General features: G+C 55.7%; 11 protein-coding genes across 11 annotated transcripts; 4 read left to right on the forward strand and 7 right to left on the reverse strand.

Annotated features, from left to right (window-relative positions):
• Position 1: 1 nt before the first annotated feature.
• On the reverse strand, positions 2-933 carry PG997_015303 (HET-domain-containing protein; the record flags this gene model as incomplete). Its single annotated transcript, XM_066819617.1, has 3 exons — positions 2-547; positions 621-871; positions 930-933. 3 exons carry the CDS (start codon positions 931-933, stop codon positions 2-4), a joined length of 801 nt encoding a protein of 266 aa, XP_066660502.1.
• Positions 934-1616: 683 nt separating this feature from the next.
• PG997_015304 (uncharacterized protein) lies at positions 1617-2132 on the reverse strand (the record flags this gene model as incomplete). The annotated part of the gene is made up of 1 exon (XM_066819618.1): positions 1617-2132. The coding sequence occupies one exon, from the start codon at positions 2130-2132 to the stop codon at positions 1617-1619; it is 516 nt and encodes a 171-aa protein (XP_066660503.1).
• Positions 2133-4440: 2308 nt separating this feature from the next.
• PG997_015305 (uncharacterized protein) lies at positions 4441-5290 on the reverse strand (the record flags this gene model as incomplete). The annotated part of the gene is made up of 2 exons (XM_066819619.1): positions 4441-5212; positions 5280-5290. The coding sequence occupies 2 exons, from the start codon at positions 5288-5290 to the stop codon at positions 4441-4443; spliced, it is 783 nt and encodes a 260-aa protein (XP_066660504.1).
• A 670-nt stretch (positions 5291-5960) lies between these two features.
• On the reverse strand, positions 5961-6738 carry PG997_015306 (uncharacterized protein; the record flags this gene model as incomplete). Its single annotated transcript, XM_066819620.1, has 2 exons — positions 5961-6253; positions 6438-6738. 2 exons carry the CDS (start codon positions 6736-6738, stop codon positions 5961-5963), a joined length of 594 nt encoding a protein of 197 aa, XP_066660505.1.
• Positions 6739-8143: 1405 nt separating this feature from the next.
• Positions 8144-9250, forward strand: PG997_015307 (deacetylase LmbE-like domain-containing protein; the record flags this gene model as incomplete). Its single annotated transcript, XM_066819621.1, has 2 exons — positions 8144-8478; positions 8647-9250. 2 exons carry the CDS (start codon positions 8144-8146, stop codon positions 9248-9250), a joined length of 939 nt encoding a protein of 312 aa, XP_066660506.1.
• A 596-nt stretch (positions 9251-9846) lies between these two features.
• PG997_015308 (uncharacterized protein) lies at positions 9847-11799 on the reverse strand (the record flags this gene model as incomplete). Its single annotated transcript, XM_066819622.1, has 1 exon — positions 9847-11799. The coding sequence occupies one exon, from the start codon at positions 11797-11799 to the stop codon at positions 9847-9849; it is 1953 nt and encodes a 650-aa protein (XP_066660507.1).
• A 968-nt stretch (positions 11800-12767) lies between these two features.
• On the forward strand, positions 12768-13254 carry PG997_015309 (Sm-like ribonucleoprotein; the record flags this gene model as incomplete). The annotated part of the gene is made up of 4 exons (XM_066819623.1): positions 12768-12851; positions 12971-13060; positions 13124-13160; positions 13214-13254. The coding sequence occupies 4 exons, from the start codon at positions 12768-12770 to the stop codon at positions 13252-13254; spliced, it is 252 nt and encodes an 83-aa protein (XP_066660508.1).
• A 1053-nt stretch (positions 13255-14307) lies between these two features.
• Positions 14308-16011, forward strand: PG997_015310 (allantoate permease; the record flags this gene model as incomplete). The annotated part of the gene is made up of 3 exons (XM_066819624.1): positions 14308-14494; positions 14640-15680; positions 15773-16011. 3 exons carry the CDS (start codon positions 14308-14310, stop codon positions 16009-16011), a joined length of 1467 nt encoding a protein of 488 aa, XP_066660509.1.
• A 1442-nt stretch (positions 16012-17453) lies between these two features.
• PG997_015311 (uncharacterized protein) lies at positions 17454-18850 on the reverse strand (the record flags this gene model as incomplete). Its single annotated transcript, XM_066819625.1, has 3 exons — positions 17454-17702; positions 17767-18235; positions 18288-18850. 3 exons carry the CDS (start codon positions 18848-18850, stop codon positions 17454-17456), a joined length of 1281 nt encoding a protein of 426 aa, XP_066660510.1.
• A 519-nt stretch (positions 18851-19369) lies between these two features.
• Positions 19370-20564, reverse strand: PG997_015312 (uncharacterized protein; the record flags this gene model as incomplete). Its single annotated transcript, XM_066819626.1, has 2 exons — positions 19370-19837; positions 19923-20564. The coding sequence occupies 2 exons, from the start codon at positions 20562-20564 to the stop codon at positions 19370-19372; spliced, it is 1110 nt and encodes a 369-aa protein (XP_066660511.1).
• A 3423-nt stretch (positions 20565-23987) lies between these two features.
• On the forward strand, positions 23988-25648 carry PG997_015313 (uncharacterized protein; the record flags this gene model as incomplete). Its single annotated transcript, XM_066819627.1, has 2 exons — positions 23988-24206; positions 24314-25648. The coding sequence occupies 2 exons, from the start codon at positions 23988-23990 to the stop codon at positions 25646-25648; spliced, it is 1554 nt and encodes a 517-aa protein (XP_066660512.1).
• Positions 25649-25956: the final 308 nt, after the last annotated feature.

Below are 25956 nucleotides of genomic sequence, written 5' to 3' on the forward strand. Positions count from 1 at the left end.
ATTAGCGATGCAATACTTTGGTCGCGTCCGACGGCAGGTCGCTCAAATATTGGTGATTTGTCAAGCAAAAAGCCGCCATGGTGAACATATCCAGTGGCGCTTCAACGCCTGCATATTGGAATCTGACCTCTGGAGCGACAATGACCTCCTGGAAAACCCACATGCGAGTCCACCACTGGCTCATTAGCATAACGCGAAGAGCTTCTGCGATCTCTGGCAACTGTTGCAAATGGAGTTGCATGAGGCGATATCCCTCATGTTGCGGCAACATCAACATGCGAATGAAGCAGAATACATCAAGGGGGGTGTACTTGGCAGAGGGACAGGGGACAGCCCATCTTCTGACAAAGTCGGCAACTTGCTCATCATCTCGGGCATCCCCGTAGAACGTAGCCCTGAGCGGAGGTTGGCTACGGCGCGGAGGGCCCATGGTACGGTGCCTCACACTATCGCCTAGCCATACAATGACTCTAGAGGCTTGCTGATAGATTCTGCGCATGAGGCCGACTTGGTGACTTCGTTCTGCGAGGTCATCCTGGTTGATAGCCTTCGAGCCGGGAATTAGTCAGTCTTCTTCAAGCCACCCATTACAAGTGGAACTACGACGGATGTTGACTCACTATAGCATCAATCCAAATGACGAGCGGCTCATATTGCCGCCGTAGATGCCTCAAAGCAGACTCAAGATTGACCGTCACTGGAAGTTCGATCCCGTCGACGAAAATTGGCTTTTTAACCTGGGTCGGGCCCCAGGCATAGGACAAGGCGATGTATTTGGGGTTGGTATCTAGCTCGTGATGTAAGAGACAGCAAGAGATAGTTGAATCCCAATCGCCCGGGTTAATAACGACCAAGCGGATCTTGTTGGGGCCTTCAAGCGGGAGGTATCGTTGTCGGGAACCCGTGAGCCATATTTTCCCTTGAGTTACTCATCCTCAAAGAACAGCTCTACTAGGAAAAAAAACGCAAGGTAAAAGATTTCAAGACCTGATTAACTTTAGTAGCCGACTAGAATTTTGCAACAAAGAAGGTCAAGTCGTGAAGCAGGGAGGCCTCATCCAGTCTGCCTCCATCAGTCACAGAACCGAACGTTAGGCAACCACCGCGGGTGGGTATTGCATGAAGGAGCGCCCCGCCATCTGACATATACCAATCAGCGCCCGAGCCTTGCTATGTGGTCTTGACATTGGGCACGAACGTAATACGGGTTTCGGGGTTACTGTCAATCACGACAAGGGCAATATAGGGTTAGCCCCTTTCCAAGCCCAGAAAAGGAACAAAGTTTAGATATCCATCCAGTAACAAAAGATTCTCTCGTTTTCGGAGGGCTACAGCTCCACCTTACAAGAAGACCGCCTGATGCCATCGTACTCAGTCATATCATACATCTTGGATAGCCCCAACAAGACACTGCCAGAACTTACAAGTCCTTTCCCCAACTTGACCCTCCCATCGTACAAAGTAATCAGCCCTTTCGTATGCAAGTAAAAGAAAATTAAAAAAAAAAGAATATGTCGCTGAAGCAATTGGCCATCATCATCAAACATAATCACCGACGGGAATAGGCAGGAGAAGCCTTGACACAACCACAGATTGCGTTTACCATAGACAACTCTCTAAAGCCAGCGACGGTTCTTATGTCTTCGCTCAGGGGCCTCGTGAGTTGAGGGCCTGGTTGAGTAATCAACCCCCTTCAGCCGGTGCTGCCGGTGCTGCCGGTGCAGGTGCCGCCTCAGCATCACCGCCGCCGCCGTCACCACCTGCGCTACTTGCAGAGCTCCGGGAACTCTTGGAGCTCTTGGAGCCGTGGGAGCCCCCGACGTATGCCGGCGCCGCTGTCGTCGGAACTTTTGCTTGCGCTTGAAGCGGATGGTGTTGCGGTATGCGTAGCAGAAGGCGAGGGTACCGAGGACAAAGACGCCGACGAGCACGCCGACGACGACGCCGATGGTGGTGTCGAGGTCTTGGGAGGACTCGCGCTTCCGCAGCCGCAATAGACTCGGAATGCTATGGTTTTGGTTGTGGTGGCTGGTGGCGGTATCACTAACAAGCGAAGTCCCGGAAGCTGATGATGCATAGTTGACCCAGTTTGTAACATGGCTTGCTGCCCATTCCCAGAGGTGTAATATCATGTGTTTGCCATCATGCGTCCACCTCGTGTCTGCTGCTGCTGCCACTGCTGCATCTTGTGCACCGCTGTAGCTGTGACCCGTCAAGTGTAGTTGGCTCGGCCCCGCTGCGGAGCCGGCTTGGTCGGCGACGGAGAGTGGTGGGGGAGATACATAGTGACCTGTGGCTATATGTGTGCGGTGATACAGGGGTAGCAGGGGATGGGCTTATTACTTTTGTCGATGGGGCATTACAATAATCATAGTTGACTAACAAGAGAATGCCATGGACAGCATAATGGGAATCCCCGAAGCGAAGATGGGAAGAGAAAAAAGAAAACAGTTCCCAGGAGCAGGAGGTGGGCACAACCGACTGGGCGGGCGGACGGGGGCATTTTTGTGTGCGGGAGATCGTCAGCCCAAGATGGTGGTAGCATCACATTATCTCTGTCGTCCCGTTCGTTTCCAGTACCCAACACCCAACAAGGCGTGCTTGCACAAGGCAATGCAAACCTACCGAAGGTTGTGTGTGCTGGGTACGTACATGCATGGGCTACAACTCATCCGCGCATCCCAACTCGCCAAACACACAGCTGCGAGGCGACGTCGGGATTGTCTCGCGTGGGCCGGACGGAAGAGAGAGAGAGAGAGAGACACTCAGTGAGAGACGATCGAAGGCGAAAAGGAAGCTTTACCCCAGAGTCGCATCCACAGCCGACGGGAGCCAACATCCATCCATTGCTCTCTCGATGATGGGAGGGAAGTGGAGTCCAGATTGACAACAAATGTCTCTCATTGACTGCGCGTGCTGCTGTGCTGGCTGCAGATGCAGAAAGGCTTCGAGGGAGAAGCTTCACGATAGGTTGCATGCATGGCGGTTTATATGATTCTCATTGGTGTTCTTTGGCGAATACATGCGGGCGTGGTGCATGTAAGAAGGAAGAATGCACGCTGATAAAGTGCTCGCGTTTGGGAGGACACAAGGAAAAGCCACCGACGCTAGAGGGGGCCGCCACTTGCCTGCTTCCGTCCATCCCCCAGAGCTTCTCGAATGCCTCTCTTTTCCCTCACGCGACTACCTACACGACACAACGTTGGGCAATTCTCGGATATTATTCTTCGGGTAGAAATCTGATGAAAGTTGAAAGATGCAGTCTTCCCATACTTTTTAGGTCGATCGGGACCATCAATCAGCGTTAACGACAAGTGGCACATGATGTTTGAAGCTGTCTGCCTGGCCTGATCTTCAAACGCAAGGATCCTACTGCTAACAAACACGAATCGGCAGGAGCCTGCTCTGTCTCCAATGCTGTGCCACTCACACTTGCACTTAATATCTCTCAATCGAGAAATCGCTAGACGATTCAATGATATATCTCCAAATTGCCTTGGGGTAGTACGGAACTCGATTGCAGAGCATTCCAGATGCTGGGCAGCTGGGCTTACACGGAGAAGCAAGCCTCCGCATACAGAGAGAGGGAGCTGACCTAGCCAAGCCAGCAATCAGCCGACAATGGCAATTGCTGCCCGACGGACGGGCTCGATGCCTCAAAGATGCCTATCTGTCAGCATCCGCCGAAGATGTTTGCTTGATTCTTCATTACGTCTTATTAGGTTGACATGATGAAGAAGCCGAGGGAAGGACCAGAGGGCCAGCCCTGTGTTGGTTTGGCGCATTGCCAACGCATCTCCCTCCCACCCTCCTTTCCAAGCTCGTAGGGAGGGGAATATAATACGGCCATGGCCCCAATCGGAGCGGCTTTCTCCAAATCCAATCGATAGTTCGGGGCTGCCAAAGCAACCCTCTTCTGGCTTTCCCGTTTGCTGCGCCCGTGGACGGCCTGTCATTCGACGGGGGACTCCTGCCGAGAACCAGAGGGGATGCTGTCCGTCTCCCCCCGCATTGGACCTTGCCGCCCCCACCCGCCCCCTTTGATCGGCTAGATGCCCGGCGGCTACGTCGAGGGCCGTGGAGGGGCGAAGACTTCGGGTTGCAGACGTCCAATGAATGGGCTATTGTCTTATCTGTCGACGCTGAAGAAAATGCTACCATGGATCGACAACAGTCGCACTGCTACCTTGCAATTGGCATCATGAACGAAACGCAGAGCTCCCGGCTCAGTGGTGCTGGAAGTGGTCGGGATCATCCATTCACTCGTGCACCTAGCCACTCGACGCAACTAACATACAGATTATGTACTCGAATCTTCATTGACTCCTAAATATTGCGTAGCATTATCTACTGGTCGACGTCTATCTATGCAGACGGCCTACATGCTAACTTTGTTCTGAGGATACTAGGATGCAGCAGCTTCCGGATGCCGAAAGCCCCTTATGCTGAGGCGCTCAAACCCTCCGACGCCGCCGACTCGCTCTTAGCAGCGACTGTCTCCTTTTCCTTGCTCCCGGTTTCCTCCTCGTGAACCAAGGTTGGGACAACGAGCTCTTCTCCTGGTTCTTGCTGCTGCTGAACCTCCTTCTCCTTACCTTTGCCAGTACCATCCTCCTCCTGCTGCTGCTGCTGCTTCACGTCAGCCGGACCGTCAGAGGCGCAGCCGGAACAGCAGTCGGAGCAGCAACCGTCATCATCATCCTCATCATCCTCGTCCTCGTATTCGTAGTCCCAGCCGTTGAAGACCGCATTCAACATGCGACCCATCAAGAGCGCCAGGTGTGCGATCTCCAGCCGGAGGTCCCTAATTTCATAGGCGAACCGCAGCCCCGCAAAATCGCCGTTCGCCACCGTCATCGCCGCCAACTTCGTTTCGACCTTGACCATGTCTTGCAACACCTGCCTCCGCCGGCGCTCGAGGTTCTCCCGTGCCGCCGCCAAGTGGCTGCGCTGGTCGGGAGGAGGAAGAGGGCCGAAGAAGTGGTACCGGCCAAAGTTGCCGTGGACGAGGGGTCGGTTGTTGTAGTTGCAGTTATTGTTGTTGGTGGTGTCCCCCGCGACGCCGTCGGGGACGTGGTAGAAGTTGGTGTGGCCGCGGGCGCGGAGATGGGCGCAGGTGCTGCACCCGCATGCGAGGGGCCAGGGTCTGGACCTGAAGTCGGGGAGGGTGTGGGGTTGGTTGTACATGGCCGAAAGGCCGGTGAATCGAGGTCTATAGGGGGATGGATATGTTAGGTATGTAGGATAGTAGGATACAGGTCCTGGAGGCAAGCACTTACAAGAAAGCCATATTTAGTTCTTGGGGTTAATATCAATTCGCTTGGTGGTTGGTCTATGGGTGTTGGTTGTTCTGGAGAATAGAAATTGTATGTCCAAGAGGACTTTGGGCAGGTTTATATACGATTTCCGGTTTGAGTCAGACTTGACATACCGTCAACCATCGAGGCATCGTGACTGGCATACGTGCCCGCACACAGGTAGCCCGAATGATTCCTTCACCATCACACGGAGAGATTGTCTGCCTGTGCGGTTGATATAACTCATGATCTGCGACGAGATGGAGACAACTGGGTTGCGTATTGTATAAGCCCGGAAAGTTGGGCTAACCCCCTTTTCGGGAACGGCGCACACTGTTCAATAGCCCAGCATTCTTTATATTACCCATCCCGCAACACCCATGCCTTTTGAGGTCTTGGGGTGGGCTTGTGTGTTGCTTAATATAGATATGAGCATGACTGGCCTTCACTTTACGCTACCTGGTCAATCTGAGTTACGTCTAGTCACAGAGGCAACTCCCCAAGGTCACTAGGACTGACTTACGTTGAGCAAGTAGCCTCTCAAGAGGTATCGACACTTAGCAACCGGTGCACGTGGGTATTCACTTCTATCCTGTATTTCCCTCCTCCATTTTCCTTATCTTACTCTCCGCCATGCTTTCTTTTTCTCCAATACCCCTTTTCTCACCTGAACCCAAGCCAGAGATACGCAAGCGCAATCACCACCGAGGCCGTGGCGGGCAAGAGATTCAGCTCGATGACGGACCACACCCACAGGCAGCCCAGCGGGGGCGAGCGCTTCATCACCGAGATGTAGCCGTACGTGTTGGTGATCTTGATCAGGTGGCAGCCGGCCGCCACGCTGACAGCGAAGAAGATGGTCTGCCGGATCGGTTCTTGGTAGCGCTTCGGGACGACCGGCACGAGCGTCGGCGAGGAGGGGTGCGGGTGCAGGATGTAGAATAGGGGGGTGAAGACTATATTTCAAGAGGTGCGCATACTTGTTAGCCATGGTTCTTCTGCCGGGCGTCGCATTCGAGGGGACTGGAGATAGACTTACCTAAGAGTGCGCGCAAGGTTCTGATAATAATGGTATGCCACTCCAATTCCACAGCATATTGCTGCTGGACCAGCACGTCGAGGGTGAAGTGCAGCGTGCACAAGCTGACGCTCCAGAGGAGGGCCTCGAGCACGCGATCGGCCGTCGTGGTGAGGACGGCTGCTGCTGGGGGCGGCGCCTCTCCCTTCCCGACGTAGACTGGTTCGGCGGCGGTGGGGCCTTTGCTCCTTTCTTGCCCCCGAGGGTGCGCTGCCTCGCGTCGGCTTCGTCGAAGAGCTTCCTTTCCGAGGCCCAGTCGAGGAGCGTCTTCTCCGTCGGGCCCGATTTGTCGGGGTGGGCGAGCTCGATGCCGCCGGGCGACTTCTCCGCAGCGGCTTTCCGATCTTTGCGACTTTGGACCATTTTTCCGGGAGATTTCGGGTATCAGCCTCTAAATGGGTGTCGGTGGGTTGACTGGAAGAGTGGTTGTCATCGGAATTGACTTTTGTCAAGCTCACGGGTACACAGACGGACAGCTCTAACGAACCACAGCTTTGGAGTTCAGACACCAAGCTTCAAGTTCTGAGAGTGGGGTGGTTGCGTCTATAGCCATAGCCCCTGTAAATGCATAAATCACCAATTGCGGTGCTGTTAGAAAGCAAAACTGCCACATCCATCAAGGTCGCCGCCAAATTCCATGACAGGCGTGCCGCGTTTCAGCCCATAGCCTGCATGGCGTCCCAGCGAAGCGGTCAGTTGCCGTCTGTCCAGCTGTCACAGCATGCAAGAAGAAGCGCTTAATAAGTAAAGACGAGATCAAGCAAGCCTCGAGAAAGAATAAAAAGAACCGCTAGCAGCGGCTGTCAAGATCCACCGCACACAAATCGCGTGGCATGCCAATGCAACCCTCCATGGCCCCCATGACCTCCCCCTCCAACGTGCCCTTGGCCTTGGGACCTGGTTTAGTGGCCGTCGCTAACAGGCGGCTCTGGTTTCCGCACGCTGCAAGGAGGGGCTGGTTTCTGCCCAGTTTCTTGCGAAGACGCGACAGACGAGTCGTGTGTGTGTCAAATTTCCCCTTCCCCGGACGTGCCGCTGGTTTAACAGCGTTCAAGTCCCAGGTGACGAGCGTGACCAGGGGTGGCGCATCATCGTCGAGCGAAAAGTAAAACTAACTGGCGGTGAAAAAGGCGTCGCCAGCAGACAAGACCAGAATAATTGTATTCTTTTCCTTTCGCCTCGCCTCGTATTGTTTTCAGCTCTTCATCCCATCTATCTCAGCGCTCACAATTGACCAGATTGATGACTTACTGTACCTGAAGGATTCGAAACCGCCTAAAGCTAACAGGCTGGTGCACCTACCGACGCACGCGACAACTGCAGAGCTCCCCTCACCATTCCATCTTCCCCTCTTCGCTGCAGGAACCTAAGCTCCTGCATCGTCTGGGCCCCACGCCCGCTGTGAGTCTGTGACGGCCATTTGGTCCATTCCATTGAGAGAGTGTCCCGCACAACACCAACTGCCAAACCGCCAAAACTCCTCCAGATTCGTTCTGACTCTTGCGATTTCCCTTCGACTCTTTTCCTTCCTCCAAATTGGCAAATTGGGACTCACGGCAAGCAGCAATTGTCCAAAGCAATTGTCCAATTGTCTCGCAGGCCGTGAGTACTTGTGCTTTCTAGTAAAAATATATTTGCTTGGTTCTCTCCGGTTCTCTCTGTTTCTCTCTCTGTAGTTCTACTGGGTGTACTATACTACACTGCTACTATTACTACATTCTCGCCTGTAAACCCAATCCCACGACCCCCCAATCAAATGCCGAACAACATGGCCGCCACGACCTGGGCGGCAGGCATCGCCGCGGCCGCCGTGGTGCTGCCCTCGCTGTACGTCTACACGGCCTCGGTGATTGCGACCCGGTTCCCGACGCTGCGCAACAAGCGCATCTGCCTGCTCATCGCCCACCCGGACGACGAGGCCATGTTCTTCGCCCCGACCCTGCTGGCCCTGACCCGGCCCGACACCGGCAACCACGTCAAGATCTTGTGTCTGAGCACCGGCGACCAGGATGGCCTAGGCCATGTGCGCCGCACCGAGCTGAAGAAGAGCGCCATGCTGCTGGGCCTGCGCGACGAGGACGATGCGTTTGTCGTGGATGATCCGTACGTATAACCTCTCTCTACCTCTATCGCATACTTCCTATCCCTGGCGCTCCCTAGACTTCGTGGAAGAGAAGTGTCATGGCAAATACTACATCCAACTTGGGAATTTACTCCCCGGCCCTCCCGCCCAAAACAACCCCGTTCTAACTTCTCTTTCCCCCTCTATAGAGACTTCCGCGACTCCATAACCGAGACCTGGGACACAGACAAAGTCGCCACCCTCCTCTCCGCCGCCTTCGCCCCGCAACTCTCGCGCCAGCAAGCCGCCTCGGCCCAGCCGCCCATGGCCTCGATCGACGTCCTGCTCACCTTCGACGCGGGCGGCGTCTCGGCGCACCCGAACCACATCTCGCTCTACCACGGCGCGCGCCGCTTCATCTCGGCCCTGACCGCGGGCAAGCCCGGCTACGCCTGCCCCGTCGACCTGTACACCCTGACGACGGTCGGCTTCGTGCGCAAGTACTGCGGTTTTCTGGATGTGTTCGCCACCATCTTCAGCGCGACGCTCGGCGCCGGCGCCAACATGGCCGCGTCCGCCACCTCCGGCTTCGGCGGCAACAACAAGCGCGACCTCAAGAACAAGAGCGACAAGGGCAACCCGGGCTTGTTAGTGGCCGCGACGGGCCTGCTGGGCGGCCGCGAGAGCGCCGCCACGGCGCGCCAGGCCATGACGCAGGCTCACAAGAGCCAGATGGTCTGGTTCCGCTGGGGCTGGATCACCATGAGCCGGTACATGTACTTGAACGAGCTGAGGTTGGAGAAGGGGTCATGATCGGCCGAAGGTCACTCACTCGGTCGGTCAGTCAGTTACACATGCGGACTTGGCATGCCTTGCGGATCACAGATACGCATCCATGTCTGAGCTGTATGCCACTGACCCGGCCCCTCCCATCTGAAAGAAAGTAAAACTTCAAAAACCCCCGTGGAAAAGAAAAAGCGATCATGAGCATGAGCATGAGCATACGCATAGCATGTAGATACGATGTCAGAGTAGGTGTCAGATTCGATGTAGATAGTTAACACATTTTCAAAGTTATACCGTTATCTCCCCTTGTTCTTGACCCGGAAGAAGCGTGATACCACCTATTATTAGTAGCCAGGGATCGGTGGCAATGCCAAGAATCTATTCTTCTGGATCGCAATTGGGCATGAGTCGCGTTCGCAAACATACATCATAACAGACAGGTAGCTCCTTGTTATGTTCAAATGTCTGCTCTCCAGACGAAAGATGAAAGTGTGGGATGCAGATCCTCTTGTATATACAGTCGGAGGAAGTAGAAGTACAGTATGTACCTATTAGCATACACGCCACTCTTTAGACGTCACTTTCCAAGCTCGTCCCATCTTCCGTTCCCGCTCCATTAATCGTCAGACCCCTTCGCGGTCCGCTCCTTCGTGTTCTGCGTTCTGCGGTTCCAGCTTCCGCTCCAGCTTCTGTTCCCGACTCCGTTGAACACGAGCCCCCTTCGCGATCCGCCTCTTCGTCTTCTGCAGCTCGTAGTACTCCCCCGGGGTCTGCGGCGCCGGCAAGCGTACCGCGTCGAGCGCGCCAAAGAGCAAGGGCAGGGGTTTGAGCCGGCTGTTCTTGAACTCGTAGAGGCCGCGCCCGCTCAGGACATGGGACCAGCGGGGCCGGACCGCGAGCAGGCGCCACGTCCCCTTCACCTTGAGCGGCACGTCGAGGCGGCCGCGGCGGCCCTTGTAGAGCCGCATCCGCACCGGCCGCGCCGGGTCCAGGAGGCTGACGTAGCCCGTCGCGATGCGGTACGCGGCCGCGTTTTCGACGAAGCGCTCGTTCTGCCAGAGGAAGTCGGGCACGTGCCGGACGGCGCGGGCGTCGGTGAGGGTCCGGGTGCGGAGCGCCGCGAGGTTGCGCTTGCACAGCTCGCTGAGGGCGAACCACATGTGCTGCTTGCGGAAGCGGGCGCGCTGGTAGGCGCCCAGGACCGCGGTGATGGGCGTGACTCCGTCGCGGACGGCGGCGATGTACTCGAAAACGCACGTCTCGTAGCGAGCGGACTGGTCGTCGTAAAGTTGCCGCATTTTGGCCATGACCGCGTCGTTGGCCCGGAGGAACTGGCCCCGGGCGATGCGCGAGCGGAGGAGGACGGCGTACTGGTCGAATCCGGGCTGCACATTGTAGGGTTCTCGCGTCATGGTGTTCCACACGAGCTCTGTGGCGTTTCGGACGGGAATCTGTTGGTACCAGCCGGCCATCTTCCAGGCCGTCGATACAGGGGTGCTGCTGAGCACGTGGCTCCATTCCAACAGCTCGAACCAAGTCTCTGCCGGGATGGTGACCTGGTATTCCCGGGAGATAAAGTCCAATAGGTCGAGCGCCCAGCCCATCTGTCCATTCGAGCAAAATACCTCCACTAATGTGTTCAACAGGCGGGCCGTTGGCCACATAAAGTTGTGCTTGTGTCGCGGGCGTTGGACACCATTGGACAACGGGGGTGTCAGGCTGTTCGTTGTGATCTCGCCGGTCACTTTGTCCTTTTTGGTCAAGATGCCAAAGTAGGCGGGGAGTATCTTGAGACCGACGAAGCGGAGCGAGCCCGCCCGAGCGAACGCAATCATGAATGAGCACAGCACTTCCGCCGTCATGAGATTGCGCTTGGCTATCCAACTATTGTACAGTCGCGTAATAGGACCTCTGCCTCTCAGACGGCGAGTCAGGGACATGGCCGTCGGCATGCTTCTGTCGAGTCCAAATTCAAAGGCCCTCTGCTGGCGGTTGAACCGGAGCCTGTCCAGCCTCCTTACAGACTGGTGGAACCTCAGATACCCTCGTCTGTGCAAGTTGCGTGGCGTGACTGCGACGCGAACCTTGTCAAAACCGTAGTACATGGGGTCGACTAGGAACCGGACCTTGAGGAACTCGTGAAGAACCTCGGGGCCTGGCCGTCGTTGCACTGCACCGAAGGCCTGGTCCCACAGCTGTTTCGCGCCGCCAATATCGGAGATGGCGCCATAGGCCCGGAAGAGAGAGATGTAATCCTCGGCACCTAGCACCACGCCTGCGTTGTGGGCGCATTGCACCAGAACATTCATGCGGACGAGCAGTCTCCCGAAGAGCTTCCGCGTGCCGTAGCTGTCCATGTGCTGCCCCAAGCCGAGCAGTTGGTACATGCCCACACTGATGCGCGCTCCGTCCGTCGGGTCATTGTCGGGCGCGACTCTCTTGGGATCCAAAGACTGCAGAAATTCCGAAATCGTGTTACGTGGTAGACGTTCGATGACATGTTGCAGTTCCGCAGTAGGAAGACTCACGATGCGCCGGAGGTAGATGATCAGTCTCCTGGAGTCCCATTGGCTCATGGCCTCCAAAGCCCCTATGAAGAAAGATTGGGTACGTTGGGATACCCCGCCGACATCATCCCCAGCTGAGACATAAGCATGCGTGTTGTCGTATGACAGGAGCTCGGCCATGCGTTCCTTTATAGTTAAAAAGGCCTTTTGCTTCTTCGACATTTGATATCCACGAGAAACGAAGGGATTAACAGGCGGCTTGGACACTTGCACATCTGGATACCGGGATTGGAGGGTAGTCAACAGGGCAGCTTCCTCAATGCCGACATAATAGGGCGATGCTTCTAAGCTGCCGGCCGGGCGATCAGCATTGATGGAAGTCCCGTGGAAGAGTTTGGCCTGGCAAGGCGACCGAGTTCCCGCGTGGATCCATGGTCGCCGGGATGGACATGGTAATAATGATAGGTGACGGAAATGGCGAGTATTTGTTGGTGATGAGCATCGCGGACGGGGACGGGCGACGATCGACGGGCCTCTTGTGCTAGCGGGACGATGAAGCGCCAGTCGTCGAGGCCCGGCCAGCTCCACCGCCAAAGAAGTCGCGATCATTGATAAGGAGCGGCGATAGGAGCGGGTCGTGGATTGCTTTTGTCTGGCCGCTTCATGACTTCGTCACGATGGAGTCTTAGTGGAGTTGGATCAGTGACGGTTCGTGCCATGGTCAACCTCGGATCTTTGTTTTAGCTTGCTCTAGCAGCTTGAGCCACAGCTCTGAGGCAAGGGCTTCCCTGCAAGCCGCCTTCCCTGCTATTTCCTTTTTATGTGTGGCTTTGAGTTTCGCTGTGGCTTACCCCTCCAATGCACAAGCCACAGGCCACAAGCCTCAGTCTTCCATTGCCCCACCAATTCTCAGTCGAGCCGTGCAGGTGAAGCTTGTCAAGCTGAATTTCCGATCCGCAACCAGGTTGGGTCGAACTTCACATTGCAACAAGGCATATCGAACCCACCACCACACCTTCTTACTTCAATATCGCGCCATGGCTGATGTTGAGGATTCAGCCGCTGCCGGCTCCGTTGCCGAGCCCCCTCGATCTCGTGCGCCTTCTCCTCGACGAGGTCGTGTTCGTCAAGCTGCGAGGAGATCGCGAACTGAAGGGTCGGTTACATGTACGTCGCTCCCTGCCTCTCGGGGGTATCCACACCACATGCGAACATATTGGACTGAACTGACATCTTCTAGGCTTACGACAGTCACATGAACCTGGTTCTGGGTGATGTGCTTGAGACCATCTATGTGGTCGATGACGATGAGAATGATGAGGAGATCAGGGTGAGTCACATCCGCATCCACCTTCGTCGTCCGGATGGAGCGACAGATTCTAAATATGTGCAGACCGTTACGAAGAAGTCGGAAATGCTGTTTGTTCGAGGTATGTGCATTTGGGAGGGCTTCTCATGCATTGATTACTGACAAAAACCTCAGGCGATAGCGTCGTGCTCGTTTCGCCGCACAACTCCTCATGAGCATGGAGTCGAAGGATATGATAGGAGTCCGCGTGTGCGGAACTATGCGGATGCACCATCAATAGATACTCTCAATCGGGCTGGCGTCATGACTGGGTATTGAACATGACGAAATGCGTCGCGGGCTCAGTACCGTGAAGCTGAGACCAACGAGATCCGGGATGACATTTTGGTATGGGAGTATCCGAGGCGCCCGGACTGAGCGCCTCTGGCTAAAACGACAAGATGCCAGAGATGCTAGGCACTCATGCAACGACACATACCAGCGCGTCATGGACTTTGGGAGGTCGCGACCGTGGAAAACGAGTGGTAGATGGATAAAAACCGAGAAATTCAGCGACCATGCCGTCAATACCTGTCCCTCCAGATGTGGCAGCCGTACCTGTTCGGCTTTGCCATCCGGCAATCTGACAGTCCATCTAAATGTGAAATCATCGGAGACCTGCGAGACGAGAAAGGCCCTGCACGGCCCGACAATGGGATCATCACATCCCATACCACCCATGGTACTGCTTAATATTGGGATGGCATGTTGGGGATAACCCCCTGGCTTCGGCAGCTTGCGAGCGCATCGATCTGATTCCCTTTTTGGGGTAGCTATCCGACGTCCTTATCTAACCCTCAATCCCCCACGTCATGACCATCCCCGCATGGTGTCAACCGACAGCGAGCTTATCTGTAATGAGGCTCCCATGCATTGGATCTGCCAGACATTGCTTTGGTGCGACTTGTGCGATTGGACGATGAAGTTCTTCTTGCAGGCTATGATTGGGGCCTACCAGGGGTGAAGATAAGATCGGGACAGCCGTTTGCCAGCATGGTGAGTATGATGAAGATGCATAAGTATTGCGGTGCGCCGTATGATTCGTATAGTCCCGTTATGTCGGCACTTCTTCTGCATCTCATCAGCAACAAGAGACGGTCGGCTCGTTTGGCCATTACCTACCAGTTCTCAACCAGCTCAACATCATATGGGAAAGGTACCACAAGGCTTGGCTCGGCCGACGCTTACCCTTGTCGCCTTTTCGCGTACTCTCCCACACACCGACCAATATGTTCTCCGAAAAGGCCGACCATGCGGAGAAGACGCCGGCGCCAGACCCTGAGACGCAAGTGCCGAGGCCGGCCGATGCCGATGCGGCGCTCGAGTTCATGACCCATGAGAACATGGGGACGATGGCCGAGGTGGATGAGAAGAGTCTGGTCCGCAAGATTGACTGGCGCATCGTACCGCTCATGTGTAGGTAGCTTATAATTGACGTAGCAGAGCATTGCTAACGGCCACCAAAGGGGCATGCTACAACCTGCAGTATCTCGACAAGACTCTAGGTAAATCCTCTCCTGCGCCCCTTTCCATCGTCGCATGGCTTCTTATCACCTCGCAGTGAACTACGCGAACGTAATGGGTCTCCAGGAAGATACGGACATCACCGGCGACCAGTTCAGCCAGCTCGCCCTCGTCTTCTACGTGACCTACCTCGCCTTCGAGCTCCCAACCGGCTACCTGATGCAGCGCCTCCCCACCGCCAAGTACCTCGGCGCCAACGTCACGCTCTGGGGCCTCATGGTCGCCCTGACGGCCGCGGCCAACAACTGGGCCGCCCTCGTCACGCTGCGCGTGCTCCTCGGCTGCTTCGAGGCCGCCGTCGCGCCCGCCCTCATCCTCATCACGTCCATGTGGTACAAAAAGAGCGAGCAGCCGGCGCGCGTGGGGTTCTGGTACTTGGGCACGGGCACGGGCACCATCATCGGCGCTCTGTCTTCGTTCGGGTTCCAGCACTACGCCTCCCAGAACTTCCGGTCGTGGCAGATCATGTTCCTGCTCTTCGGTCTCGTCACCATCGCGGTCGGTCTGCTGGTCATGGTGTTCATGCCCGACAACCCCATGACGGCGCGGGGACTGACGCACGCCGAGCGCGTCTTCGCCATCGAGCGCGTGCGCGAGAACCAGACGGGCATCGAGAACAAGCGGTTCAAGTGGCACCAGGCGCGCGAGTGCCTCGTCGCCGACCCGCAGACCTGGCTACTGGCCCTCATCACCGTCGCCAGCAGCGTGCCCAACGGCGCCGTCAGCAGCTACCAGGGCACCATCATCAAAGGATTCGGGTACACGAGCAAGGCGGCCGCGCTGCTGTCGGTACCCAGCGGCGTCGTGTCCTGTATCTCCATTGTCACCGCGTGCGGTCTCGGCGCTCGCTACGACGCTCGGGGCCCCTTTGTCATTGCCATTCTGCTCGTTGGCGGAGTCCTGGGCGGGGGCTTGCTCGCCTTCTCGCCCTCCGACAACAAGGGCGCCCTGCTGGCAGGAAACTACCTCACCAACGTCATTGGGAGCAGCTTGCCGCTGCTGTACAGCTACTCGGCGGCCAACTATGCTGGGCATACGAAGAAGGTGACGATGAACGCCATCCTGCTGATGTCTTTTTGTAAGTTCTCTTATCACCTATCTAAACTCTCGCCATCCAGTCAACCCCAACCTCAACCCCTCACAGACACATGGGACTAACCTTTGAGCTAGGTCTTGGCAACATCATCGGCCCCCTGACGTTTCGGGATGCTGATAAGCCCAGCTACCTCCCGGCGAAAATCGCGATTGTGGTCACCTCGGCTCTAGCCTGTGTACTGACGGGTATCCTGATGGCTTACTACGCGTGGGAGAATAAGAAGAGAGATATGTTGGGAGTGAGTCACAAGGATAACTCCGAGTTCTTGGACATGACGGACAGAGAGAACCTTGAATTCAGGTATCGATGGTAGTACGTGGCTTCTTGGTAATATAACGTTAGACCGAAGGAGAAAGTAGCCAGGCATTGATCTTATCTCGTTTAAAGAAATAATTGTAACATCCCAAAGTATCTACCAGAGGCGGAACACTTACCGTCTATATTGGTACGATGCAATTTCATTGCCCGTGCCCCTATTTGGCTTTTAAAACTCGCAGCCTCGACCGGACGACACTGCGACAAACCTGGAAATTCACCAGAACTAAGCCTCCTAAGGCAATCGGTACTTGTACCATCTGATCGAAGCCGTTTGTTAGTATGCATGGACCGTTCGAAGAAGCTCCAGAGCGTTCGCAACGATCGCGGTACTCACCGGTTTCACAGCCTCCTGACTTTGGGGGAGCAGGGGGTGTCAACACGTAGCAGAGATATCCAGCCAGGAAAAGGATCCAAGAATAGGTATTCAGCATCTTGGGGATTGCCACATCCACGTCAAGACCGGGCTCATCTTGAAGCGTGGCAGCGCGTCCCCCTTCCTCCAGCCTCCTCTCTGCCGTGCTGTGCCGGTCTTCCCGAACAAGGCACAGCATCATCCGCCAGACCTCCTCGCTGCTCAAGAGAGCAGCCTCTTCGGCCGTCCGAGGTAATTGCTCCAGTAGAAGCAACTGAGAGGAGCTGATCAACGCGAATAGGCTGAGGAACAGGCTGGTGTACCAAAGAGTCGGACATAGCCAGAAGCTGGCGGCCGTGCCGGGCCAGGAGAACACGCCGATTACGGCGGCAGCGGAGAGCAGCGCCTGTTTCGCGGCTCGTTGTGCCTCGATCAGCCCTTATGCGTAGTAATGGGAGCAAGAAAAGAAGCCGAAACCGCCAGACTTACTGCCTTTTCAACGAAGATGAGTTCCTGTTGCTTCAAGCCCCGGAACTGGACAAGCAGAGCGCGGGTTTTGTCAACGTCGTTCTGATTCTCTAATATTTCCTGTATGGGTTCTACCGTGGAGTGATACAGCGAACCGTCATATAGGCAGGTGGACACGATGAGTGACAGTGAAATCGAATGATACCATATTTTTCGAAGCACTCGCCGCAGCCAAGAAGCTGTTAGCTGCAACATGGTATGCCTGGTTCAGATCAATCAGGATCTGGTAGACCTATGTTTCATGTTCAAGTTGCTGTTTCCGCGACAGCAGTCGAAACCTTTTATGTGTGTCTATGCCCTTCTTGTGGCTTACCTCCTGCGTCTGCTCGCATTCGGGGCCAACTCCCTCACCGGTGTTGATTGGCATTTATTCGCCTTCATTTTTTCTTTTTCCGAGCTAAAGCCCCTGACGCAGCTGGCACCTAACGATTGGGTGAAACCCTGTTTCTGAGCGCAAGCTACGAAAGCCACATCAGCAGGCTGAGCCTGTGGAACGATGCTATGTGGAGGTCTAAGAGATGGCATAGGCCGTAGACTTCGTCCATCTTGCCGGAGGTTCATCCCAGGTAATCAAGAAGTATCTCTTCCATCGGTTCCAGCCCCAACTCCCTCGCTTTCTCCAGTGCTTCATCCATGTCGTTGCGCTGCCACCCAGTCAGGAGGATCCTGACCACCTCTCCGTGCTCCCTCTCCACGGCTGTCGTCAACGCCAGCGGACTGTACCATTTACTTTCCCCGGCATAATCCAGAAGAAGCCGTGCAACGACGGGGTTTCCTTGCTGCGCGACCGCGTCGAGGGCGTTGCCCTCTCTGCGCCATGCTTTGAGGGGAGTAGCCCATGTCGTAGCCCCTCTCCAGAAGCCAGCGCACCGTTTCGACCTGTCCGGCCCGCGCCGCCTCGCGCAGCAGATCCGGCCGCAGATTGTCGGGGGCCCGCCGCCAGTAGGCGGACGCCGAGATGTCGTGTCCGAGGAGAAACTCCAGGATCGGTAGGGCGCCCCGGCGGGCCATCGCCGTCATGTGGTCCGCGACGAGGACGAGATAGGACAACGCAGGGTCCGGGCCCTCCCAGCCGTCTTTGGCCAGCGCGTAGAGCGTCTGGTACACCTCCAGGCTCGTAGTCTCGAACATGGCCACCATAGGGACGTAGGTCCCCAAGTTCAGGTCGAGGACTAGCTCGAGCATCGATAGGTTGTTGGCTTTGCTCGCGTGCCGCATCACGAGTGTTGCTGCTGCGGCCTTTTCCGAATACTCGCCGAGGAGCAGGCTGGCTATCTCAATGTAGCCTTTATAGGCAGCAATGCCTAATGCGAAGTCCAGAAATTTTCTGTCGGACCTCCTGTCAGTGTCTCAATTTCCGGTTAATAGAGGGAACTGCTAATTCGCCTTACTCTCCGTCACCTGGAACACCTTGCATCGACTGTAGTATTCTTTTCACGAGCGCCACTTGGTTGGCCGAGGCGGCGATAGCTAGAAGGATTTGGTCGTGACGGTCATGCTCGCAAGAGTCAAATTCTGACAAGAACGAGTTCCGCCACGGATGGCGCGGCAACGGTACTTCCACGGCCCATTTATACCCCGGCCACAAATTGATCATAGTGCAGATATCAACCACGTACTCTCGAACCACGGCATCCAAGTCTGCGTGAGGGCCGGTATACCCGGCCACCCGTTCCGCGGCCTGGCGAATAACGCACAACGTCGGGTTTATGTCGTCTTGTTGTTGGGGACGGAGAGCAACGTGGGCGAGGTACCGTGGCCAAAAAGGGGCACGTTCGAACCAAACCCCTGCGCTCACGAAGGTCCCGAGCAGGATCTGGAGCTCGTCGACCCACGATTTCCAGGTCTTGCTCACGAATCGTAAACGTTGCGCCCATTTGACGCCACGGCCACGGATGGCTTCTGTCAGGATCTGACAGGATATTTCGTTCGGGAACGATGCATGAAACAACATATTTGAGGACGAGATGGTATGGACATAGAAAGGCGAGGAGGGATGTGGGAAACGGAAGATACTGGAAATCAAGATGTGTCGTAGGCACCGTTGTCAAGCAGGAAGCCGCAAGCGACGGCAAGCCACACGTTTCGCGCTAGGGAAATGTGTTAAGGGGTAGGTACGGATATATGTGAGCACCCGTCGCCAGCTGTCCCTTATCATCAATTGTGCAGGCACAGGAGACCATCCCTGTCGAGGCAGGCATGAGTCAAAGAAAAAGCAATAAGGAAAAAGAACGATGAGACGTGCCAATCTCGTACGATGCGACTGTCGATCAGTCTAAAGAAGCCCCCAAAAAGACACTGCGATAAGGGAACATACATATCCCCGGCTAGGCACGTACATTTGTACGCACAATTGCCCGCTCACATGATCTCAAGTCCACGATGTACCCGAGAAGCTTGAACATAGTCCAGCGGAATTCACTTGGTTAATTGATACCTCCTTTATTAAGCCGCACTCTCGTGGTGTGGTCAGCTACGAATTTATCCCTAACCCCGCCTGCTGCTGCTGTTGCCTTGACCGTTGCTGCTGCTCCTGCGGCGGCAGCTCATACGGATGATTATGCCGCTGATCATCCCGATCGCTCCACCCAATCTCGCTCACCGGCCCCTCGGGCGCCGTCACCTCGCTCCCCGCCAGCTCCGAGATGGGCTGGAAATGATGCGGCTGCTGCTGGCCGCTGCTTCTCATCGGCGGCGCCCCGCCGCCGCCGCCATGGTACTCGCTGCCGCCTCCTCCCCCTCCACTACCACTACCACCGTAGTCGGACCCCATGGACGATTGCGACGAGACGTGCCGGCTGTGCCGCGCCGACGACGACGGCGGCCCGCCCCAGTGGCTCGGGTTGCTGCCCCGTGCGGCGACAGGGGCGGGACCGAGTACGTCCGCACCGACTGGGCGTCGTAGAAGGAGTCCGGCGGCCGCGGCGTCGTGCGCGCGGAGCTGTTGACCAGCGTGGTCGGGGTGGTGCCGCCGTTGTGATGATTATAAGAGTCTGAACCTTGTTTGCGCGGTTAGACTAACGTACGTTAGGCAGTTGAGAAATGCGAGAGAAACTACTTGCCTTTGTATGGGCTGTACATGGCCGAAGCGTGGTGTGGCAGCCGCTCGTCCTGTGGCGAGGGGGGATCTGGGCGACGGCGGGCGGGTGGTAGAAGACCTTCTTGGACCGGTGCAGGCGCCATAGCAGGTAGCCGATGATGGCGATGGCGATGACGCCGCCGATGACGATGCCGGCGATGGCGCCGGCGGGGAGACCCTTGGAAGCGGACGGCGCGGGCGTGACCGACGACGACGAAGAGCCCGACAGGAACGGCGCCGCGTTGGTCTGGTTGCTGGACAGCTTCGCGGCCGTGACGTTCCCCGGCGAGCACTGCAGGGTCTGGCAGGGGTTCTCCTTGCAGCAGCCAATAAAGGGCGGGCTGTTGTAGGCGCAGGTGTACCAGAGGCCGTCGCCGACGCAGGCCTCGGGCAGGGTGTCGCTGTACTTGCTCTTGGAGAAGCTGGAGCTGTGCAGGGACGGGGCCGGGCAGTCCCCGTTGTTCTTGCACGGGTCGATGTCGCAGCAGCCGATGAACTGCGTCGGGCTGTCCTCGCAGATGTAGAAGTCGCCGCCCACGGGGCACGAGAGGCCGTACCGGGATATCGGGTTGTTGTCGCCGGACCCCATCGTATCGGCGACGAAGCTAGCAGTAGCAGTAGTAGTAATATGATTAAGTCGGCGGGTTACTACCGATTGGGATTCATAAGTATAGTATGATATGGCATATATTTGTGTGGGTATCAAGATAGTGCGAGCGGCAAAGATGCGGCTCAGTGACCATAAGCGAGCAGGAGCAGAAAAACAAAAAGAGAAAAAGGGTCGAAAGAGCAGCAACCGGGACCGCGTGGGATGGGCAGCCTGTCATAAAAGGTCCAATTAGTTGCCCAGATCCTGCCCGCCTTACTCGGATCCTCTTAAAATTACCACTACGGGGTGGTAATAAAGGTGACGTGATATCTGGGCCACGCCTGCATGGCTCTTCATTCGTGTGTTGGTTGCAGGTTGGATGCGAGTGAGTGCTCTCGGCTCGGAGCCCTTCCTCTCTGATGACCAGACAGTGCGAACGGGGAGAAGATCAGCCCCTCCAATATTGCTAATGCACGAAAGTGGGCGAAAAGTCCGAGGCGCGGCTTGGCTGGCAAACTGGCAGGGCTTGGGGGCTTGGGCGTGGGAAGGAGGGGAGCAGGGGTCGAGTAGAACCGTTCCCTTGGGTCAATAACCCAATAATGGCTGTGCGCATCGTATAATGGACTCTAGAGGAGGCTCCAGCTGATGTTTTGACGTGGTCCTAGTCAGCAAAAAGGCCAAGAATAGAGAATTCGCCCCGAGTACTGCCCCGTGGGCAGAGACTAGCACTAAACTAAAGGCTGACATCAGACAATCCAACTCAGCCATCATCATGACCAAGATATTGATCATGATCTCCAAAGATCTCTCAAGAAACTCCCCTTCGAACTGTCCGGACTTTCACAATAAGAGGGTTGCAGTGACCCCCATTTTTGAGAACCACATATCTGAATTCGACTCGAGCATCTGCCGAGTCTTCTCCATTGAATCTGTCACTGTGTCACAGCCTGGACTAATATTTTATACTGTCGAGCTAGTCGACGTTTGTTTGTTTGCCGTCGAAGGCTATTGATGCGGGCTTCGACTAGCTCAGCCCACACCAGGCTCCTTCAACCTCAGACGCCAGCCTCTTTCTTGATACGGAGATTATTTTAACTCTGCAACGCCCGCACCGATCGGTTCTAGAACGTAGGCTAGGGATGGTTTGAGCTTATTTCCTATACCCTTCCCCAGACCAGAGGTAAATTCGAAGTTCTGGCCGGTGCTGCAAACACCCTCGACGACCTGAGCACACCGAGAGCCTAATGCAACGTAACATAGGATGCGGCTCAACATTGTTCCTTTCGGCTGACACGGAGTCCCGTAGTGGCTTGATTCCTTTCCGCCACTGCAGCGCCAAGCTGAGATAGCTGATGCCGGAATCTGACTGCTGCCCGGCAAGATGCATATCGGAATCTGGCCATGAGGCAACGCCATCTGGTAACACATGAATGGCACTGGGTATCGGTTCCGTGGTTGTGAATCCCCAACTTAAAGGTGTCGGAACCCAGCACTAGTCAGGGGACCTGGCCTCCTACCCTGCCTCGATAACATGGGCTTGCCGCAAGGGAACGCCCCGGAGGACTGTAGAGCGGCGATTCAACAAATCCCAAACTGATGCCAGACTGGCGATCTGAGTGGCGCAAAAGCCATAAATCAACAACACCATCGTTCGGAAGGGGTGTGTTTGCGCGCCCTACCAAGATCAAGAATTCAAGGAGACCCCAAGAATGTTTTGACTTTGGCAAACCAATTCATGCTGTTGGAAGGGTTGATGTAATGCAAGGTTATCTATACCCTGGACACAATACCATCTTTTCGTTTCATAGCTGGTCTGGTCCGAACCAACATGGGCTGGCCTGGTGTTGTTGAACTGAAGGAGAGAGGGGATAGCAACGGAGAGGGAAGAAAGGGGAGCAAAAGAGAATCAACGGCTACACGACTATCTATACCCGTTTTCCCTTAGCGAGAGTCGGAATCGTCCGTCGAATCCGGGGATATCTGAGTGTCATCATCACTAAATAATAGCATTGCAACCCAAAATGGGGAGCGACCCGAATGATCGGCAACCCAACGATAGAGCTGTCGGATCCCACCCGTCTTCGAGCACAGTAGGTCGGAACACTGTATGGCTTGAAACAACCAATGGTCCCTTCCCCCGCACGAGTTCATGGCACGCAGCATGGGACTTTACCTGCCAGCGTACGTGGAAGCCCCCCATCAGGAGGGCATGGCCCCTTCTTTTTCGGTCCGAGCACGAAGGGTTGCAGCCACTCAATATGCCGATGAACTGTCACAATGCGGGCTATTGTGTGGACACACATAGGGCTGGACGTCTAGTGTGGACCTCGCATCGTGGGCCTGTATACTCCTCCTTTTTCTGATTGGCCAATGTCTCCTATAGCCCCCACGCGCACTATTGGTTTTCTGCTTGCCTGCTTACTACACGCTTGGCAGCCCTGGAGGATGCTTTAATGGATTTTCACGGTTTGAAACCAACGAGGGAGATATCACAAATAACCCAAACGCTTTTGATACAATCATCATTGAACCAACAGGTCGGGTCTGGCAAACAAGTTCGCAGTACCTGCTTGTGGTCAGTTCATCCCTTGCCTGGCCGTTCGTCCATGAGCTACGCGGGATGCAACCCCATCCCCATACCCCGCCCACGAACAACCAATCACAGGCTGGAGGATTCCATCCCTTGCACCAACAGCCCGCAAACGCATTCCATATTTAGAAGCGGGCTGTACCAACCGATATGCAGTTGGTCTCCCGGCCGAGCCAACCCAGTCCTGCTTCTCATACCCTGAGAATGCTGCGCCGCTGAGCCAGCAAACCCATCCATCCAGATGTTGGGTGACATTTCCAGTCGTCCCGCGGGACAGGCGGCATAACATAATTGATATTGTCAAGCAACCCCCAGACCTTTGGCTCGAGTGGAACAGGCCATTGTCGAACATGTCGAGAAGTGGAAGACTTTTATCCGTAGCTACGTAGAAAGAGGATACATAGAGAGAGTGGATGAACACCTCAGCAGCTAGTGTACGGCACGCAAGTGGCAGTGTGCCAAAGGATTTGGCAGGCCCGACAATTTGGACAAGACAAGGGGTGACCCCATATTATTACTGTATATATCCGCCAGGGGAATGCTCGTTGGTAAATGAGATGGCACAACTGCGCCTTGCGTCGTGAAATGCGTGACCCATGGGGACGACCGCCTGATTTTCTCTCTCAGGATTGCGAAATTTGGGACGAAAGGGATAGGACGGTCGGTTCCTTTCTTCACCTTGGAGTTATCTTCATCGATCCCTTGCTATCCTTCAATATAACACATAACATCAATCACGGCAAGCATGCATCACACCGTCTAACCGAGCGCAACGCAATCTGGGGTTGGGAGTTGGTTTCAAATCAGATACTCCGTTTAACCGCATCAAAACCATGGATCGATCGGTATCGTTCGGCATAACGACGGTGCTGCTGCCGGGGGAGAACGCGTCCATCGTCGAGGAGGTCATGAGTATCTTCGTAGGAAACCAGTTCGTGTCGGAGCAGGTCTTGCGGACGATCGGCACATTGCCTCCCGGGGAGAACTTCTTCCCGTCACCGATCGACGGAGTGACGGCAACAACGGCAGCAACAGCGACGGGCACCGGTGGTGTTAGTTCAACAGCAGAGAGTGACAGTGCTGTTGCTACTTCGTCAGAGATAATGGCGACAACGGCTTCCACACCAACAGATACGGCGGCGACTGATTCGTCGTACAGCATGACCACCTCTTCAGCACAGCTCTACTTTTCTACTACCCCAACGAGTACACCAGCTACCACCGATGCTTCCGAAGCCACCAGTCCAGCCGTCCGCGAGAGTTCAGGCCTAGATGCCGGAGCCATCGCCGGGATCGCGATCGGGTGTGTCGTGGCCGGAATGCTCCTCGGTTTCGTTGCCGCATGGCTCTTTTCAAGACGGAAGCGTCGCCGATGGCAACCGCCTCAGTCGGCATCATATTATCCCGTAAAGGACGACACGCAAGAGAAGCTTGTACCCATCGCCACACCGGGACCCCCAACAGCCACAATAACAGCAACATCTTCCAACTTGACCAGTTCCTGCTGGACGCGAGGCCGGATCGCGAGCTCGTGGCTGAGCTCAGATCCCTGGACCGGACCGTCCGCCGGCATGTGGAGGAGCACTACCACAAGCAGCTTGTCCAAGATGACAGCAATGTCAACACGGAGGGCCTGGCCCAGGTTTTGGCTAAGCTCGGAATCAATAACAGTATCAACGAGGATGAGGACGCGCAACAGCAGGCCCCCTCGGCGACCCGTCTGAGCTCCCTGGCTCTCAAACCTAGCACGCGGTTTCAGGCTCTGCGCCACATCATTATGCGGGTTGCGTTCGGTAGCACTACGTTACGTTCCGGCTCGTCTATATCGATATTACCACCCTTCGTGGCCGCGTTCGGACGATACCTGGAAGAATCCGAATCCGAACCCGGCCTGCAACGCGGGACCTCGGATGGTACGAGACAAGGCTTGGACCCCGATAGCATAACTAACCAGCTAACTATATCTACCTTACTAGTCTTCTCCACAGCCTTGACCAAATGGCGCCAACTCTCCGTCTACTTGCTCCGCCACACGCAACGCAGCTCAACCGACCAAACCCGCACCCCTATCAGCCCCCTAACCCCCTCCGAAGACATCAGCACCCAGCAAGCGCAGCAGCTCGCCGTGGAGCTGAACCGGTTCCTGGCCCCCTTCGTCGCCGTCGCGGAAGACGGGGACGACGACGAGTCGGATACCCTCGCGCGGTACGAGCAGGAGAACGATTTGCGGGAGGCGCTGGTGGAATGCGCGACGCTGGGCTATGTGCTGTTCTCGCAGCCGGCGGAGTATATTCTGTTGTACTCGGATGGGAAGAAGCGGGTTGCTGCGGTGGAGGGTGGTGGTGGCGGTAGTAGTGTCAGTAGGGAGAAGATTGTGGTTTGTCCGGGACTGCAGAGGGTTCGGGATGAGGAGGGCGGAGGTATTCTTCGCCGCAGATACTCATGTGCCCGGTCGTGGAGGCAGCTGTCGGCAATACTGGCCCCGGTAATATAGGTGCAGCTATCTAATTACCAAGCATAATAAATACTATATACCATTGACCTTCGGGATGCTACGTTGACCGTTTCATTGTGGACTTTTAGGCAGGAGTTTCTTCGGTCTTAATTAGACACGAGACATCAAATGTTTCGATCTTAGCTGATTCGACGTGACGAAAAACGGAATAAGAATCTTTTGTCACTGGAATGTTGCGTCAACCATAGCTTTAGAGAATATGTATGCCGGAGAGAACAGCAAGCCAACAGAAGCAAGACTTAGTAGGACGTATCTTCCACCCTTGCTCCCATACCAGAAGAATCCCA

Source organism: Apiospora hydei, assembly GCF_038363865.1.
Source record: "Apiospora hydei strain CBS 114990 chromosome Unknown utg000011l_segment0_segment0, whole genome shotgun sequence".
Taxonomy (NCBI): domain Eukaryota; kingdom Fungi; phylum Ascomycota; class Sordariomycetes; order Amphisphaeriales; family Apiosporaceae; genus Apiospora; species Apiospora hydei.